The sequence below is a fragment of the Nestor notabilis genome, unplaced genomic scaffold, assembly GCF_000696875.1.
Source record: "Nestor notabilis isolate BGI_N333 unplaced genomic scaffold, ASM69687v1 scaffold9286, whole genome shotgun sequence".
Classification (NCBI taxonomy): Eukaryota; Metazoa; Chordata; class Aves; order Psittaciformes; family Psittacidae; genus Nestor; species Nestor notabilis.
Window position 1 is genome coordinate 16,843 of NW_009932410.1, and position 17,781 is coordinate 34,623.

Below are 17,781 nucleotides of genomic sequence, written 5' to 3' on the forward strand. Positions count from 1 at the left end.
TGGAAGGCTGCTATGAGGTCTCCACGCAGCCTTCTCTCTCTCTCCAGGCTGAACAGCTCCAATTTTCTCAGCCTGTCTTCATACAGGAGGTGCTCCAGCCCCCTGGTCATCCTCATGGCCTCCTCTGGACTTGCTCCAACAGCTCCATGTCCTTTTTATGTTGAGGACACCAGAACTGGACACAATACTCCAAGTGAGGTCTCACAAGAGCAGAGTAGAGGGGCAGGATCACCTCCTTTGACCTGCTGGTCTATTAGTGGTGCATCGAGATGATTTCTGTTCATAACATCGTGTATTTGGAGTACATTACCTGGCAAGATAGACTATTCTCTGCACTCATTGAAAATGCAGCAAGTTCACTGTTCAGTTTATTAAATTGTTGAATAAGATCATCTAGTGGGATGTCTGACAGTACTGAATTAAATGCTACACTCTTAAATTTTCTTACAAAACAACAAAAAACATGATCCAAAATTTCAGCAGCTTAAGGAGTTTGGACAAAATGTATTCATGGGACACTAGCATGGTACTGAAAGAGAAGGCAATGGGGACAGTGGGATTCATGTCAACACCGATACTGAAGGTCTTCCTCAGAGCCTAAAGATTTCTTTGCTACTTACAACTACAAGTAAGATAAAAGGACTGAGAAGATGGTAAAATGTATCATGATATATGCCCATATTTCTTGCTAGGAGAAGACAAAGATTAGAAATATTTATATTTTGAGTCATCACATTTATGTTTATTGCACATGACTGACAGTTCATGCTGATACAGTGTGTTTCATTCAGTACACACACCAAAAAATGCCATGCTGTCCAGCATGTTTTTTAGTAATTTACTATTGCATTCTCCAGAGTTGGAATATTGATCTTTTTAGGACACTAAAGCCAATTCTAATGCTTAAACTTCTCACTTTTCAGTATCAACACTTTTTTTTCAGCCATTGCAGTCTGGCTTGTCCTTCTGGAAGCTCCAAATATTAATTGTGTGGAATGAAATTTAAACAGCGTGAGTGTAGTTGGGACTTAATACTTCACTAATATCTCACTGTATCCCAAGTTTCCTTTTATGAGTCTTTTCATTGCCACTTACTTCCTTAGCAGAACTCCCATTTCTTCATTTTTCCCTGAAATTCCAAGAAAACAAAAAAAAAACCCCAGAAAGATGTTTGAAATAAAATCCTAGAAAAGAAAGATCGGATAGCCTAGGAGACGATCTGTCAGGGTTTTAAAATGGATTAACTGGCAACACAAAAGCTGGCAAAGAAGGCTTTCTCTGTGGCTAGTTTGCTGGATGTTGCTGCTAGCAATGATTTAGAAGGCTATGGAACAGGAAAGGATGATACCAAGGTTTTTTACAAGTTGTATCAAAAAAAGTTTTGCTGAAAGGCAGTGCTACAGCACAGTTCCCTACTACACGTCTGCTTATCTTTGGTCCACACAGCAAGCTTAAGGATTTTTCTATCCTCTAGTAGTGTTAGCCCTGCAGAACTGTTTTTACAAAGGAGAGGAATTTGTTTCAAGGACATTCAAACATGCCCCTTCAGCTGGATGTTCTGGGAGCTTACTTTTTCACTTCTGTAACCAAAGTAGGAGGGGTTACTTCATGGAATTCTAACCTTCATATTTCCTAGACCATTTGAAAATCCCAGAGAAAAGTATCAATTCAAGAAGTTTTAAAACTGAAAGATTCAGAGCATAGTGTCACAATTACCAGTTCAAAATAGTTTTATAGTTTCTTCCATTGTCTTTATCTCTTACAAAAAGATGTTTCACACTTTTATTAGCTTGTTTTCTTAGAAAAAACCCACTTTATTATAAACATTAAAGGAATGAATTTTTCTTAAAAGTTTCATAAGAAAGTTCCTCGTCTCACATGCATTTATCATTCTTGTATTATTGAACCACAAAAAGTATAAGACTTCAAATAAAATCTGTATCCCTATGAAAGAAGCTGCTGCCCATACATTAAAAAGTACAATCTGAACACTTAAAATACTTCACATTAAGTTTGTTTTCTTTTCCATAGTTTAAATATTTGTATCAGAATGTATGTATTTCATTGATGAATGAGATCTTGAAGGGGGAACTTTACTAAGTCAAGCATCTTTTTAAATCTCTGAATCTCTTGGGCTTTACAGGCTTTGGAACAAGTCTTCCTTAATTGATGTGTCAATCAAGGTGGACACTGCTCTGCACCATGCTACCTAATCACACAGAAAGTAGCTCCTTCAGTTTCCCAAATTTGCCTTAGGTATTCTCTTCTATGAACCATTTATCCTTTAAAAGACTTTATGAGCTGGAGTTATAAAGCCTTAAATTTGCTGGGAGTTTTTTTGCAGAAAAATGAGATATTTCTGATGATGGTGTTAGTAGCATCATTTTTCATGATTTGGAATGAGCGTACTCTGGTGTTGTTACAAGGTTGATTTTTGGATTAAGCAGTTTGTACAACAGCTTGTAGTAAAGTTGTTAAAACTGCAGCTACTCTTTGAAATGAAACAGTAAATTTACATTCCAGTCTATTAAAGGACTGAGAGGTCTGGCAGCAGCATTGGCAACAAGGGATTTTAGGTTCCATTAGATTCACCAGCACAGCTATACAATGCGTCATTTCTGCCAAAGCATGGAAAAGCCCTTGCTGGCTGAATTAAAGATTCACAACCTTATAATAAGCAGAATTACCTCAAAAAACCACAAAACCCCTCTTTGTCATCCCTGAAATTCTGCAGCCATCGCAGGTCATCCCAGAAATATCCTCTTCCAGCAGCTGACGCTTGTTTGATGAATCCAGAAATGGAGTTGCACCAACAAAGCTGATCCAAGAAAACTTCCAGAAGCAGCTGGTCATTGTCGTTCTTGTTGTCCTTTGGTGCAGCTGTACACAGACTGACTGGTGCCTTTGCCAAAACTGTAGCAACACTTCTCAGTGTATCAAGGTTGGCGTATTAAAACTGAAGTTGTCAGGCAACAAGATGTCAAATATGTATTGAAAAGCAACTCTACTTCTGGCAGTTTGTGAAATACGCATCTCCCAGAGGCAGTGCTACATGCACACAACATATTCTTCTCTTCCCCAGGGGCACCTGCTGGAACCCTGCGGATGCATTCGGTATATCTATATTTAATAAAAAAGTAGATAAATAAAAAATTGGCATCAGCTTTCTCTCCAATAATTTTTGTCTGTGCTGGTTGAGCACAGTTTTTTCCCTTCATATACTTACTTAATTTGTCCGGGCTTTTTTCAGTTCTGCACTCTTGATAGTTTCCATCTCTTGGATGAGATCCTTAAACTCTGATTGTTTTGTTCTTTTGCCCCTGCTGTGAGTATATCTGTTGGTGAGACTAATGTGTTAAACGTTTTTGACTTCTGTACAAGATATTCTTCCCCCTGCTATCTTCCATCAATCTTGCACATTCTTTCCAATTATTTAGTCTTTACTTCATGTATTTCGTTGAGAAATTGAATATCACTATTCTAAATCTGTTCCATTCTACTGCTAATTGCTAGTCTTACAAAGCTTCTTTTTCTGATGTCAAGGTATTTCATAATATTTCTATTATCATGTTGAGTACCTGTTAAATTCAACTGCAATATTACCTGGTTTACTGTTTCTTTGGAGCTGTCTATACTGTGTAGAGTTTGCTCATATCTACAAATAGCAACAAAATAAGGTAACTAATTTTGTACCTTTTTCTGAATTTTAAGGCACAGTCTTGGTTTGACATGTATCACACAGCACATGGTTCCAGGTGCTGTTCATATGTACCTTGTGTTTTTGTACCCTGTCTCCTGTGCAGAACTTTGCATTTGTCTTCATTGAAGTTTGGGAAGTTCTTGTCAGTCTTTTTCTGACAGGTTGTGATGCCAGTTAGTAGCAGTCCTGCTATCCAGTGTATTTACCACTTCCCCAAATGATGAAGATGCGTTTCATGCCATTTACCAAGTCATTAATGAAAACATTCCCTGTTAAACTTGGAACTGTTAACCACTGTTTTTTGAGTCAGACAGTGCAATCAGTTTTCTATTCTTCCATCTAGACTGTATCTGCCCAGCTTGCCTACTAGGATACCAAAGGAGACTGTGTCTAAAGCCCTGTTAAAGCCATGGTAAAGAAGACGTGCTGCTCTTTCCTCAGCTACAGAACTTGTTTTTTCATTGTAGATGTTGATCCATTTTCTCTTGGTCAGCCTGTGCTTTCTGTTCTCAACCACTTTCTTGTTCCTCATGTGTCTGGAAATGCTTTCTATAAGGATTTGCTCCCTACAGTCCACCTATAGGTCCCTTGAACCTGTTCCTTGCCGCCTATGAGGTGTTGCCCAAAGTTTTACTTCTGTTTCCTCAGCAAATCACTTATAATTGACAAGGTGCCTTTAAGAGACTGTCTCCCAAGGGGAAAATTTTGGGGTTTAGAGGTTCTCTTTTCTAAGGTGATGTCAGGGTGGTTTTTAGCATAAATAAAAAATTATTTTTTCTATTGCATGCTATAAAATGGCAAATTTTCAGTGAGCCCTATTTCCAAGTTACATTTCATCGGCCATTGTATGTTCGATTTCTCCATGGTGAACTACACCCAGAATCTTTAGGTGGTTGATTTAAGCTGGATGTAGACTCTGCATTTTAGAAAATAGATGTAAAATTCCACTTCTATCCAAACATTATTTTTTCTGAAGTGAAAAACTTATTTTTTCAGTGAATCACTTTCCATACCTGTAGAAATCAGGCATTTTTTTAAAAAAGGTGTTAATTCTTGTTAAGTTGTAAAAATTGTGTAGAATTGCACCGATGATGTGATGCATTTTTATTGGAAGTATATGAAATTAGAAAATTGCATTAAACTTAGAGAACAGTAGAATTAAATTAAGCCAGATGAGCGTATTCTTACATGCTTGAAAGTTTGTAGCTTTGTTTATAATTTAAGAGTCGCTACTGCGCTCTGAATGTGTACTGTGTACTTGTGAACTGATTCACTAGTAGATAACTGGACTATACTGGAATATTGCATCTATTTTAATAGTTCTTCTAATATTTTAAGCATTTTTTTTGTTGTTGTTCCTTAAGTCAATTAGCCAGGCTGTCCATAAACTAGTTTATGAAGTATCCTGTCTTTATGTTTCGCAATCACTGCAAAGTGCTTTGGTATACCAGGGCTTGAGGAGTACACTGCAGTCTTTAGGTATATTATGAATTCATCACCCCTTTCCAACTGAGCTTTTAATGGATATTGATCACTGTTTTGTCATGAATTGCAATGTATTCTATCATTTGAATGTTGTTTGTCAAATACTTTTTACAAATTACTGTGCAGGACCTTGTATCACAGCTGGTGTAGTTTAAGGTTTGGACAGAGTCACTGTGAATGAAGCCCTGCTGTGAAATAAAAGTCAAAAGGCATCTTGGCATCCCAACCATTTCCTTGGGAGAAGATTACAGCCTGAGTATGTTGAACTTTATTGCCATGGGCCTCATGACAGTATTCAGAAACATGCATGGCATTTGTGTTAAAGAAACTCAGATGTGCTTAGACGCAAGGGATGGCATTCTTGTGTTCATCAGTATCTTGCAAAAAAGTTAAATGTTTTTACGCTTTTGGGGTACAGTAAAAATACAGTGAAGAATGTGTAATTTCTGCAGATAAAAAATGAGGTTCCTGATTTCCTAAACATAATTTGTTACGAGAAGGAGGAAATGACTAGTCACAACCAAAGACGGAAATGTATTTATTGAGAAACAAGGCGGAGGGGGGAGGAGGGAGGGGTTGAGGTGAGGAGAGGGGTGGACGGACTCAACAGCTCCTCTTTGAGTAAAATGCTTTTCCTTCTTCTGGCTTGCAGTAAGATCAGAAGTACAATGGGTCTGCATAGAGAAAATGTGCTGCATTCATTAACTTGTGAACTTGTGGAGTAAAGCAAAAGAAAACTTAAAAATCAATGAACGTTATGTGTTTGTGTAATTCCATCTAAATCTCATCAGTTTAATTCTGTTCCTTATACCACTGTGTTTCCAGGATAGACAGACATGTGAGAATTCAGGGCCAGGTCAAGACAAATACGAAGCTCTTCAGGAAGTAATGTCTTTCTAAATCTCCTGCTACATGGAATGGCAGGCCTTATAGCATCTTGTGTCCTATTGCTGACATATTAGGCTCCTTAGCGAAATTGGCATTATGATGGCTTCTAGTCAGGCAGAAAGACTACAAAGTCAAAACAAATAGGTGAGGATTCTTCTGGGTTTGGTGCAGTAAGAAAATTTCAAACTGTTATGAAACTCATTATTGACTGCTAGTAATAATTAATGCAACTAATTAGCAAAATAGGTCATTTTGACTCTTGCTCCAGATGATGGCTTTATCTGTGGAATTAAAACTTGTAGTTTAAATACTTGTGAAATTTACATTGGAAATTCAAAATAGGACTGTGTTTTCACCTTTGCTTTAAGGCAGCATATAATTATATCAGATACAGTCAGTACATTGCAAAATTATCAGTTTATTTAGTTGGATTTTTAACTCTGTTAAGATTGAATATAAAGGACATCGGTTGTGACATTGATTACCATAAAATAGGCTTTCTTTGATAAAAACTTTCGTTTTCAATAGTTCAGTTGCATTATTACTGTATTTATGTATGGATGCATAACCTTTATTCAGTTTGTCTAATGAAAATGAATGATTTTTCTAAAATTGGCTCATTAATATTCAGTTCTAGTTTTGAATTACATTGCAGTTCTACATGGTGGATCCCTGTTCCTTTTAACATCTTTTCTAAACTGGACTGCTAAATTCTCTTACTACTTCAGACAAAAAGAATCGTCTCGTGCATTAGCTTTGAGAGTTTATATATGTAAAACATCAACTATAAAAATTCTGTTATTCAGTAAAACTGTACATGTAATATATCTGTAACAATAGGGATTGAATCCTCATGCCACCAAAATCATCTGTTGGTTTTGGAACCAATGTTTCACCTGTAATTTGTAGCCAGTGTGCTGCACATAGTTATGGCTACCTTACACATGTTGACTTAACAGTACTTTAAAAGCACATATGACCCTCAAGTTTCTGGCATTTTTTTCTTGATTCATTATGAGCTTAATCCTGCATGGTGATGAGCACTTTTGGTCTTCATGAAAAGCGACTATAGTCAATACTTCTCAGGAGGGACAAGGCAATATTGAGGGTTACTTTAGCAGTATTTTTAATATATCATAGATGCAGCATTCTGTACCTCCAAAAAAGTATGGATAAAGAGCTGCCATGTTTAGCTTTTCTGTTTGAAAAACTTGAAGGCATTCACTGCATGGTACATTAATTTCATGCAATAGTCAGGCCTGCGAGTAATTCCGTTCGTTATTGTGCTGCTGAATGTAAAGCAAAATTGGGTCCCAAGTTTTCAGCATGCTCATATTTCTTTAGATTATTAAAAATGTGGTGTCTGCTCAAAAAGCTTATGGCCCAAAGCAGAATGTGGTTTAACACAGGAAACATACTGTATCAGCTAACAATTGATGAGCGAGACTATCAAGATGGATTTAAAAAAGAAAATTACACTCCAAATGTTATCAGATATTTGATATATATCTCCTAGATCTTTATCATGTGACTAAGTGAAAGCAGAAATCCCTCAGTATCAGTTGTTACTTACTTCAGCCCGTTCAGGAAAATGTATAAGCTTGTGCTTGGCTGTCACTGTGCTTCACTGACTTTGGCTTGCTCTTGTAGTCAGTGGGACATTAAAGGGTGCTTAAGGGCTTTGCTGAATCTGAGCCTGCATCTTCAGTAGCAGATCAAGGAGAAACCTTTACCTGAGGTGGCTCTTCTTAACTGTTCCTCACTAGGATCGGGTTGTGGAGGACATCTCAACTTAATGATGACATAAAATACCTTGTTTTCCAAACAGAAGTTCAGGTCAGTACTTGCTCTGAAGTCAAGAATGAGGAGAAGGGTTGTCTCTCCTCTCCAGTACCAGAACCCTAATCCAACCACGAGATTCCAAAAGCCAGATATTGGGAGTCCCATGCACCCATCCAGGTGGTCCAAACTTCCTAGCTGTCAGTTCTGCAATGTAATGACAGTATCTAACCACCAACATTTTGTTGCATATTTAAACTGAGAGGAACGTAAAAGTAAATCACATGTCTGATCAAATAAGTAATGTAAAAAAGGACATTCTTGTTTTATTATTCACATGTCAATTCGCTATAGTGAAACTATTTTAAATGTACATGAATTCCTGAAACACTTCCAATCTGCTACAGAGTTCAACACCGGTCTGAATATATGATCAGTATGGCCTGAATAATGTGCCAGATCTTCACTCAAGTACACATGGATTCAAAGTAGTACTCTGCATATGGCATGGTGGAAGTCTGTATTTCACTGTCATAGGATATTGGGGTTTATTATTGGAAATTAATTTGCTGATAATTTTTGTTCCCCAGATGTGTTTTAGCTTCATTTTTTGCAAATGAGGGGGAACAGCTTCAATTATTTTATGTTATTTGTCTACTTCTGTAGCAGTAGTAAGAGATATTTTTTCACAATCAGTAAAGACATTATTATATATAAGGCAGATGGATTGCTTTGTTTCAGCAGTCTGAATTGATTGCATAGGATAAATGTATGACATTTCCAGTACTTTGGTTTGCCCGGAGAATTGAGAAACTAAGATTTCAGTGTAATGTGTCTGTCAACTATGGCATTGTCTTACAACTACAAAGCAGATGAACAGTTAATTAATTTCATTATTCTTAAAATAGCAGCATTATATCTTGTTCCTAGCTGAGATGATTTTATATTTCTTGTCATATGCTGGAGAAGAAAATATATAGAGAGATAATAATTCCATACTACAAGTCCAGGGGGTACTGCTGACATAGAATATGTGGAGAATTTCATACTTGCAAGAAGGAATGGAAAAATAATCTACTGTATTGTTTATGTGGTGATGATATATATCTCTGAGACATATGTTAGCTCTTGGAATATTGAATACTCTCTAGGTGAAGATACATTGCTCAGTTTTTATAAAGATATTTTTATGTATATTTTGGGTAAAAGCCAAAGCTCTTGTCAGTAATTTGAGCTAAGGGATTAAGTAGATAACTTGAAACAATGAGGATGAATTACTTTATACCTGGTTATAAATAAGCACCTGCAGAACTAATATATGTATTTCTCTGAAAACTGTTGAGCATTCCTAAAGTTGTTTTAAATGGGAAGTTTTCTGATTAAGTGAAATAGTGCTAATAGTATTTGTCATATCTTTATATTAAACTACAAATAAAGGTGCTAAATTCCAATTGGGGGTTAAGGATATGGATAAAAATAGGAAAAAATGCAGAAATTGAAAATGAACAGAAGATAAGTCTATGTCCTTTAATCTTACTGTTCTGACATCTTACAGACTAATTTGGGGTTTTTATATACATGTCACAATACTAAGAGGCGTCATTAGAACATACATTGAGATTCTCAGTGTCCTCTTTAATTACTTCTTTCCTCTACCAGACTGGAATGCATTAGGAAGTGTGGGCACTTGCATACTTTTTGTCTTCCATGCATAGTTAGCATACATGAATTTGAGCAGAGGTAGACACATTAAAATCTGAATTAACTCTGTGCAGAAGTTTCACAACTGTAAACTTGTACCCCTTTTCAGAATACGCCTGTAAGTAGTTTCTGAGTGCTGTTGTATTTAACAGTGTATGGGCATTGTTTTTTCTATTTAGGTAAGCTTGATTGAAGTAGTAAAATAAGAAGTTGGGTTTTGGTTTTGGTTTTTTGTCTGTTGTTTTAAACCTGCAGTCCATAGTCACTCAGCAGTGATTTAAGAAAGGAGAGATGAATACAAATAACATCTTAACGATCCTTAGCGTGATTGTTCCTGTAATGCAGATTTAGTAACTCTGCTATCATAGTTGACTAGTGCCAAGTTTTTGCTAGTTGTGTTTTAGAGAACTTTGATATAAGATGAAGGCAGGAATGAAAAGTCTGGCAGAGGAACGCTTGAGATATTTCGATTTTGGAATTTGATCAGATGTTACAGATAGCTAAAAGGAGTGTGGTTTCAGTTGGAGGGTGCCCATTGTAAGAATGAATGTTAGAAATACTCAAATGAATTGTTCAAATGGGAATGTTGTATCACAATGGTGATACATTTGTGTAGCAGAACTATGTGCATTGTGTTCTTCAGTGTTGGCAAAGAGAGCTAATGGAAAAAAATCTAGTCACTTTAAAAAGAAAAGAAAGTATCTTTTAACTCTTGAGTGTTTTTTGTTCCTGGGGGTTTTTTTTAAGTCTTAAAAATTCAAGTAGTTTGTTTTTTGAATATTAAGTTACATTCCAATTCTGGTTTCTTTTAAAAGACTTCGGTAACAAAATCACTATTTTCATCAGTGCAATTACCAGTTGATTTACTTTGGCATATCCTTTTAAACCTAGAGAGTCACGAATGACACACTTGACTGTTGAATGAGGCATTCTGAGACTGTGACGAGAATAGGTTTTCATCTTTTAAACTTAACCTTGTGCCAAAAGATTGTAGAGGTTGTGGAAGTGATTATTTCATATTAAATAAATGTCAATTTCTTTGTGTAAATTTTTTGCAAGTACATACTTTGGTCATCACATTAGTTCCATTTGTGTCAGATTTGCTGTTGACACAAATGGAAGCAAGCTACCTTTTTATTGTTTCCTAAATGAGGAATACTTCCTCTATGTAAACTGTTGGTGAAATTATATTTCAAACATGTGAGGTAGAAAGCTGCTAATAAATTCCTTAAAGGAGAAGAATCATAGCAATACCTATCTAGCAGAAATCAAGAATATTTCTGTATATGTACACACATATAAATATATCTTATTCATGTTATTCTTACATGAAATTGATTAAAGGTTACTATGTGTGTGGGAAGGACATCAGAGAGACCCCATCAAGCTTAAATAAAATTGTAATGGATAACACTGAAAATGGTTTTGCTTATTTTCTTTGTATGTTTTTCTTGAAGGATTGTTCATCTTCAGAAGAATACAGCATTGCTGCAGCGTTGCTACCCCTGACGACTGCTTTTTATAGGGTAAGTTTTTATTGAAAACCACTCCAATTTTGTATTGTTTTACAATACATACATTGTTAAAATGAAGAAAGAAAGCGGCAACAAGAGATACATGGCGGGGTAGGAGGGTTCATTCTAAAATTGATTAGTGTCAATGAAAGTCTTCTAATAGGCTGTTATGGACATTGCTCCAGAATTACTCTTACTGATGTAGGGTGATTACGATAAGTTTACCCAGAACTAAGCGCAGGCTTATGTGATGGGTTAGAGAATTATCACTGGATTATAATTAGTCACTGAAATAATTGAAAAGAGTAATTTCTGATGTTACTGTGTAAAAGCTGTTTAGTGGAGTAATTTTTTGTTTTATTTGGCATGCGAAGTTTTCAGTCTGTGGAGTTGTTAACTTCGGAGAATATTATGAATGGCTTATTTTAATTGTGTATTTGCATTCCATTTCTTGTGCTTGTTTCTTGGTTTGGTTTTAGGTGGGTTTTTTTTCGTAGTGTTTGATAGTGATTAGGTATAATATGATGGTAAATATGCAGATGTAAATAAGCAAATTCTGCAAGCAATTATTTCAAAAGCAGAACATTTGTATGCATGGCTGTAGTTATTTCAGTGAGCCAATACAGTAGCGTTTTCACCAGTTCTGGTTAGCTTAGGTGCTGCTTTTCAGGGTGTACGTATCTGAGGACGTAAGAAGTTCAGAACATGGACTTTTTTTTAATGTGAATATTGTTGTACAATTTAGTCTGGGAAATGAGGGTTTAGTCATTGGTAATTGGTACATCATGATACTAAAAAATCGTAGTTACTTTGATAGTCTAGCTAGACATTAGCAACACGTGATAGAAATGAAGAAATATATAACCTTCCATCCTTCAGATGGAATGAGGCATTTATGTGTAACCATAAATAAAATGAAGAGAGATCCCTATTTTAGCCAAATAGAAACTAAGGTTTCTGCAGCAATGAGCTGAGAAATCAATCAGTGCTTTTTAATTTAAACTATCCATTCTAATTGAGCAATTTCTGATTGTATTATATTAGAAATGGATTCTGTGATGTGACTTTTAGAATTAAAAATGTGGAATTTTACAAGGTATAGAACCTGGAAAGATCTGCTGAAAGTAGGAACAATTTTGACGAAGACACATGCATAGCAAGTTTCTTGAAATCTTCTATTTAAGTCAGTATTTACTACGTATCTAGAGCATAAAGTGGTACATTTTCTCTCTTGTAATCTTTTGAACTATGGAAAAGTTTTATTTAAACGGGATTTATTTTAGAGGTGTACATAATACCCTAAGACAGCTTTCTGGAAAGTCTCTGGAGTATTTTCATTCTCTCATATCAGCTAGCATGATGAGACATTAAATTTTTCAGTCCCAGCAAATAAATATTTTCAGTTCATTCTTTTCCATTCCTTCTCTTGAGCCCTTGAGCAGCAGCAGCAGAATCATGAATTGTTTGTCATTTGTTGCTGGCACTGATACTTAAATACATTTTGCTATTTTATTCTTGCCACTGCATTCATTCTATATTATGAAGAAAGATTGACCTTAGTTTTGTTTCATTTTCTGATTTTTAGTTTCTCTAGTAAGAAAGGCCATGAGAGTCCACATAGCTCTTTACCTTGAGAGGTACGGATTATTTTTTAGCAGTTTTGTTAGATTCCTCATTTAGTAAAGTTTGCTCAAGTATAGATTTAACTCTAAAGATATAAGCTCTGGAACTGAGTCCCCAGATGTAAGGAGCATGAGCATTTTTATTGTTCCAGACCTGAATTAAGAATTAAAGTAACCTGACTGTTAACTTGCAAAAGCCAGCTGTTAATGCATAATAGAAAAAGAATTTTGTTTTTCCCAGATCTAATCCTCAGGTTCAGTGATGACCCCCTTTGGTATGTCCCATTAGATACAATTCTTTGGCAAAAGTACTTATTTTGATATAAAACTATTCATACTAAACACAAACTGATGTCTTTTTCAGAACATAAGATCAGTAGATAAACTTTGCTGCCATTAGTTAAAAGTAAGATTAACAGTTTAAGGTTCTATTTGGAATGTAAATAAAAAGGAAACTTTTTTGAGCGTTTTTCGGCCTCTTTAGGGGTTTTCAAAATTGTATCCTAGAATGAGTATGTTCCACCTGACATGAACCTGTGTTAGAAACAATGGTCTGTATAAGTATTCTTAAAGTAAGAAAAATGGGTGTAATTTTTCCACCCCATAACATCTCTGCAACTATTTGGAGAGATTCCTGCTCTGGAGTTACACTAAACTAATGTTGTTTTTCCCTTCTTTTGGGGAGAAATCATAGCAAATCCTGCTGCTTTACTTTTCTCCCTTGAGCTTCCTGCTTTCTAATGTGTTAACAGTTCATAAGTTCTCTTTTCACTGGATTTCCATTTACCCAAATCTTTCCTAGAATTACTAAATTCTTTTGCTTAACACAGCATATTGCTGTTCTGTCTCTGGTAAGTCCAGAAGAGTGTACAAACTAAAATTAAGATCATTTGGGGGATTATTTGTTTTTTTATTAAAATACCTTAAGGAAAACTGGTATGTGTGCGCTGTCAAACTATGTCGTGGCTTTTTCCACTGAGTTGCTTATCAATTATATTTTAGTTACTATATACAGTGTAGTTTACATGCACACTTGAAGCCACATTTCACTTTTCTGGAGGGAGAGTGCAGGTATTCCAATACTGTTGCTTCAATATGCAGAACTGTATTATCTCTGCTGTGTGATTGTGTTTATGCTTTCCAAAAAATTGTGACCTGCTTCACAGTCTGTACTTGTTTTTATTGATGTTTCAGTTATCAGAATGCCATGTTTAATGCCAGCAGTGTATTAAATATTATTTCACAAGGCCCTGTTGAAACTGCACAGTGTTCTTGGTAGCAGGTTTCCATTTGTGTCTGCATTGGTATTACTGTGCAGGTGGTATTCCAAATCGAGTTATCAATGAGAAATCCTATAGTGAATCTAAAAATGTAGTTGTATCAGTCAAATTTATTTTTTGCCACCTATGTTTGCTATAGCATTTAGATGGGAAATTATGATGGGATTTCATGTCACAAGATTTTATCGTTAATGGCATTCCTGTTGCTTCAAATGAAATAATAAAAAGAGCTTAACCAACATCCTTTATGAAAGAATTATTGTGCATATACATATTAAGTTTCATTTTATTTACCAAACACCAAGCAGAGCACTAATGAAACAATTACCTGTTCTTCATAAATAGCTCTCCTGTGCGTTGCCACACATAGTGCAGACACCAAGTGTTTGAGGTGTATAAATAATGAGAAGGATGTGTTTTAGTAGGAGTCCAGCAGATGAAAGCAAGAAAGTGAAAAGCAAGAGAAGTGTACTCCTAGAGGTGATGTTGGAATGGTCTGGAATGGTCTGCCCGTGAAGTAGTCAATGCTCTAGCCTTTGATGTATTTTAAAATATTCTCGGGAAGACAGTAAAAAATGTATGGAAAGGAACAAGCTTGCATGATCTAACAGGTCTTAATGTCTTTGCTTGCGTAAAGATGACTTCTACATATAGCTAATTAAAATAACAAAAGCATTACCCTGTGTCCAGCATGCTATCAGCTCTTGGGATGTCTGGTGAAATTTCAGAATTCCAGCTCCTGAAGTCTGGTGAGTGATCTGTTGTGAAACTTGATTAGCAGGATTTGATCCCACTCTAACTCATAGCTGGTGGGATTAAATTCATAGACAGGAAGTCAGTATTGGTTGCATATTTGTGGCCTGGAGTAATAATTGAATTATTCTAGAAAAAATAGTCACAATGCTTTTTAAAAATTTTGAATATTGGACATGAGTTGTTAGCAAACTGTGACTCATCAGTGACACAGTGACAGTGGACTTTGGTGTGTACTGTGAATGACACAAAAACAAACACATCTTTTCTCCTGGGTTAGAAAAAGGTTTTAGTTTACCATTAGTAATACTGTTGGAATTTTGTTTAAAATTGAAACAATATAAATAAAATGCCTTTATACGTGAAGATAAAAGACTTTTTCCATGTTTTTTTGGTACGGATGACCCATGCTTATTTGGTATGCAGTGATGTTCTCTGTGTATAAAATAGAAATGTAGTATTCCCTGTTGCTGTGGAAAAGAGGTCTTTTCCTATGTGTGGGGAGAAAGGACAAGTTGAAAAGGACATATTTTGATCATATATTTGATATTTGATCATATTTTGATCATATTTCCATTTTATTAATCCATCAAAGATGACTGCTTGTCAGTTGTATAACTGGCCTTTTCAGACTCACAGGGTTTGGATACTGTTTCAGTTATGTCTCTCTGCCAAAGTGGCAAGATGTTCTGTAGACTTCGCTGCATTTCTTGAAGTGGCAGGCACCAGTTTCAGCCTGTCCACTGAACAACAGGCAGAGGAAGCAAAAGCTTTTTCCGCACTGCTGTTCCATGCCAAGTCGTGGTCAGAGTGTCCACTTCTCTATCTTCCCTTTCTTTTCAACTAAGGTGATGTTGGCAGTCTGATCAAACAGTCTTTCTTGCATCCCTCAACCATTGTAGAACCTGTATGTGCAGATCATAACACAATTTTTGCACTTTTGGGGGATCTTTTTCAAAATGTTGTAATTAATACTTTATTCTACACAATAGATAGCAACACACTTGCAAACTTTTGTTATCTGGCATTCAGAAGTGACAGTTCTGATCACCTGTGTTTAAGTAAAGGAAGTGACATAATAAAAATATACTGTTATGAAAGTAAAGTTTGTTCTGTGTACAAATGATTAATGGCTTCCATATTTTATAGATGAGCTTTTCTTTAAATGCAGTAGCCAGAGCAATACTATTTTTCAGAATCACAAATATTTTACTTAAACTTCTGAGTCACTTGTTTTTAATGGATTGATGTACACCTGGATAGTGCTGATCTAGTTTCAGCAAAAATAACCCAAATGCAATAAACTGTCTAACAGACTGGATGTATTTCATTAAAACTGACATTTGTTATTTAGCATAATGCAGTTGGAGACTGCTTTATAATTTTTCTATGACTAATTTATGTAATTCTTGGGAGGGACGGAGGGAAGATTGATTTCCCCCCCCCTTAATTACTAGTGTTATTTTATTTCAGTGCTTTAAGACACCAAACTTTGAATAAAATTTCAGTTGGATACTGCTAATTTTATCCTAGAACTTGGCAATGAAACATCAGAGACATATTTTGCAGACTCGTGCTAACTGGAATCCTTTAAGGTGTGCCAGTTTGGCTGTTCATCTTCTTGTCTGTCCATTTATCATTTGTACTCCATACACCTACAACTTCTTTATTGAGTAAGAAATAGAGTTACCTAAAATAGAAGAATTGCTTTTTTCAGTGTTTTTAAAAGATTACCAAAATGTGGTAAATAATTTTACTTAAAACTTCTGAATATAGTACAGAGTATCTGTTGAGGCCATCTTAGGATTTATCCTAGTACCATTTTCAAATGATGAAAAAGACGTTAGTCTGTGCTTATTGGAAGTGATTTTTGTTTAATTTGTAAGTTTTTTTAATAATATTCAAGATGAGCACAAAATTGTGACTTAAGAAAAAAAAAATTGAAGTTAATGGTCAACTGGAAGAATTCCATGTTAAGACACCAATATAAAGAATTCTAATGTTTTCCACAGTGCAATACGTATGCTGCTTTGTAGAGCTTTGTAATAAAATGAAATTAATTTGAGTTTATACTTTCCTAGTTGAAATGAGCTACCAAGTTTCAGTAACAGTGATGACAGACGTTCAGTGGAAGAAAGATGGAATGCCTAAATAAATGACCACTTTACTCCAGAGCCTGGAGGTGTGGGATGGATTCCTAGTTAGAAGGATAAGGGCTTTCTCTGAAGGTTAAAGAGGCAGTACTAGAGAAATTCAAAGTAGTTTGTCATATTTGAACTATTACCATCAAGCGTCTTTCCAAGAAAGACACGATTCAAGGTTACTTATGTAACAGAAGCATCATAATTTGAAATGTGCTCTCTGTTGTATCAGCTATGAAGTCACAGAGAAGCTACCTAATGGCTGATGTGGATATCTGTGATGATGGGTGAAGAGTTACTGACATTTTTCTATATCAGGCAAATTTTACAGCTGGTATCAGCTGGAATAAGTGGAATATTGGTCCAACTGTGCTGTGGAAAACAGTGGAATATTTGGTACTAACATTTATCTCTGTTACTATATAACAAATAATGTATTAGTCTTTATTTTAGAATTTGTGTAAATATCAGGGGATTGCATATAGTTATTGGATGATACAGTTGATTTTGAAAAGCAAAATCAGTGGGTTTTTTTTACATTTAATACAAGTTTTCATTCTTAACTCGTATTTTTTGCACCACTATGACTGGCCCAAGTAACTATCATAAACATCAGTATGCTAGTAGCCTTCTGAAAAGCTAGAAGACTTTCTGTAATGCATTAGCTTTCTATACTGAATTTTTTTCATTCTTTTATCTAGTTATTATATTTACTTCTAAACATGTCTGTTTTACTCTAATGTGCTTGGGATGAAATAACTTCTTCTTTAAAATTCTCTAGTCTTGAATTGCTAGCTTTAATTTAGGAAACTCCCATCCTGAAAGACTTCCTTTATTGTCTTGGCAAGAAATTGGGTCTGCTTCCATTAATTTTCTTCTTGTATCTCTATTCTGTCAGATCCGATACTGTCTTAGTCT

The 17,781-nt window shown here is 35.5% G+C and overlaps 1 protein-coding gene across 1 annotated transcript in view; it reads left to right on the forward strand.

Annotated features, from left to right (window-relative positions):
- The window catches only part of LOC104407182 (myotubularin-related protein 13-like), a gene marked incomplete at both ends in the record, with an annotated part of 75,273 nt that overhangs the window by 16,596 nt on the left and 40,896 nt on the right, over positions 1-17,781 (forward strand). The window contains one exon of the mRNA XM_010016381.1: positions 11,011-11,079. Within this exon, the coding sequence (XP_010014683.1) occupies positions 11,011-11,079 (69 nt within the window). The remainder of the gene's footprint in view (positions 1-11,010; positions 11,080-17,781) is intronic.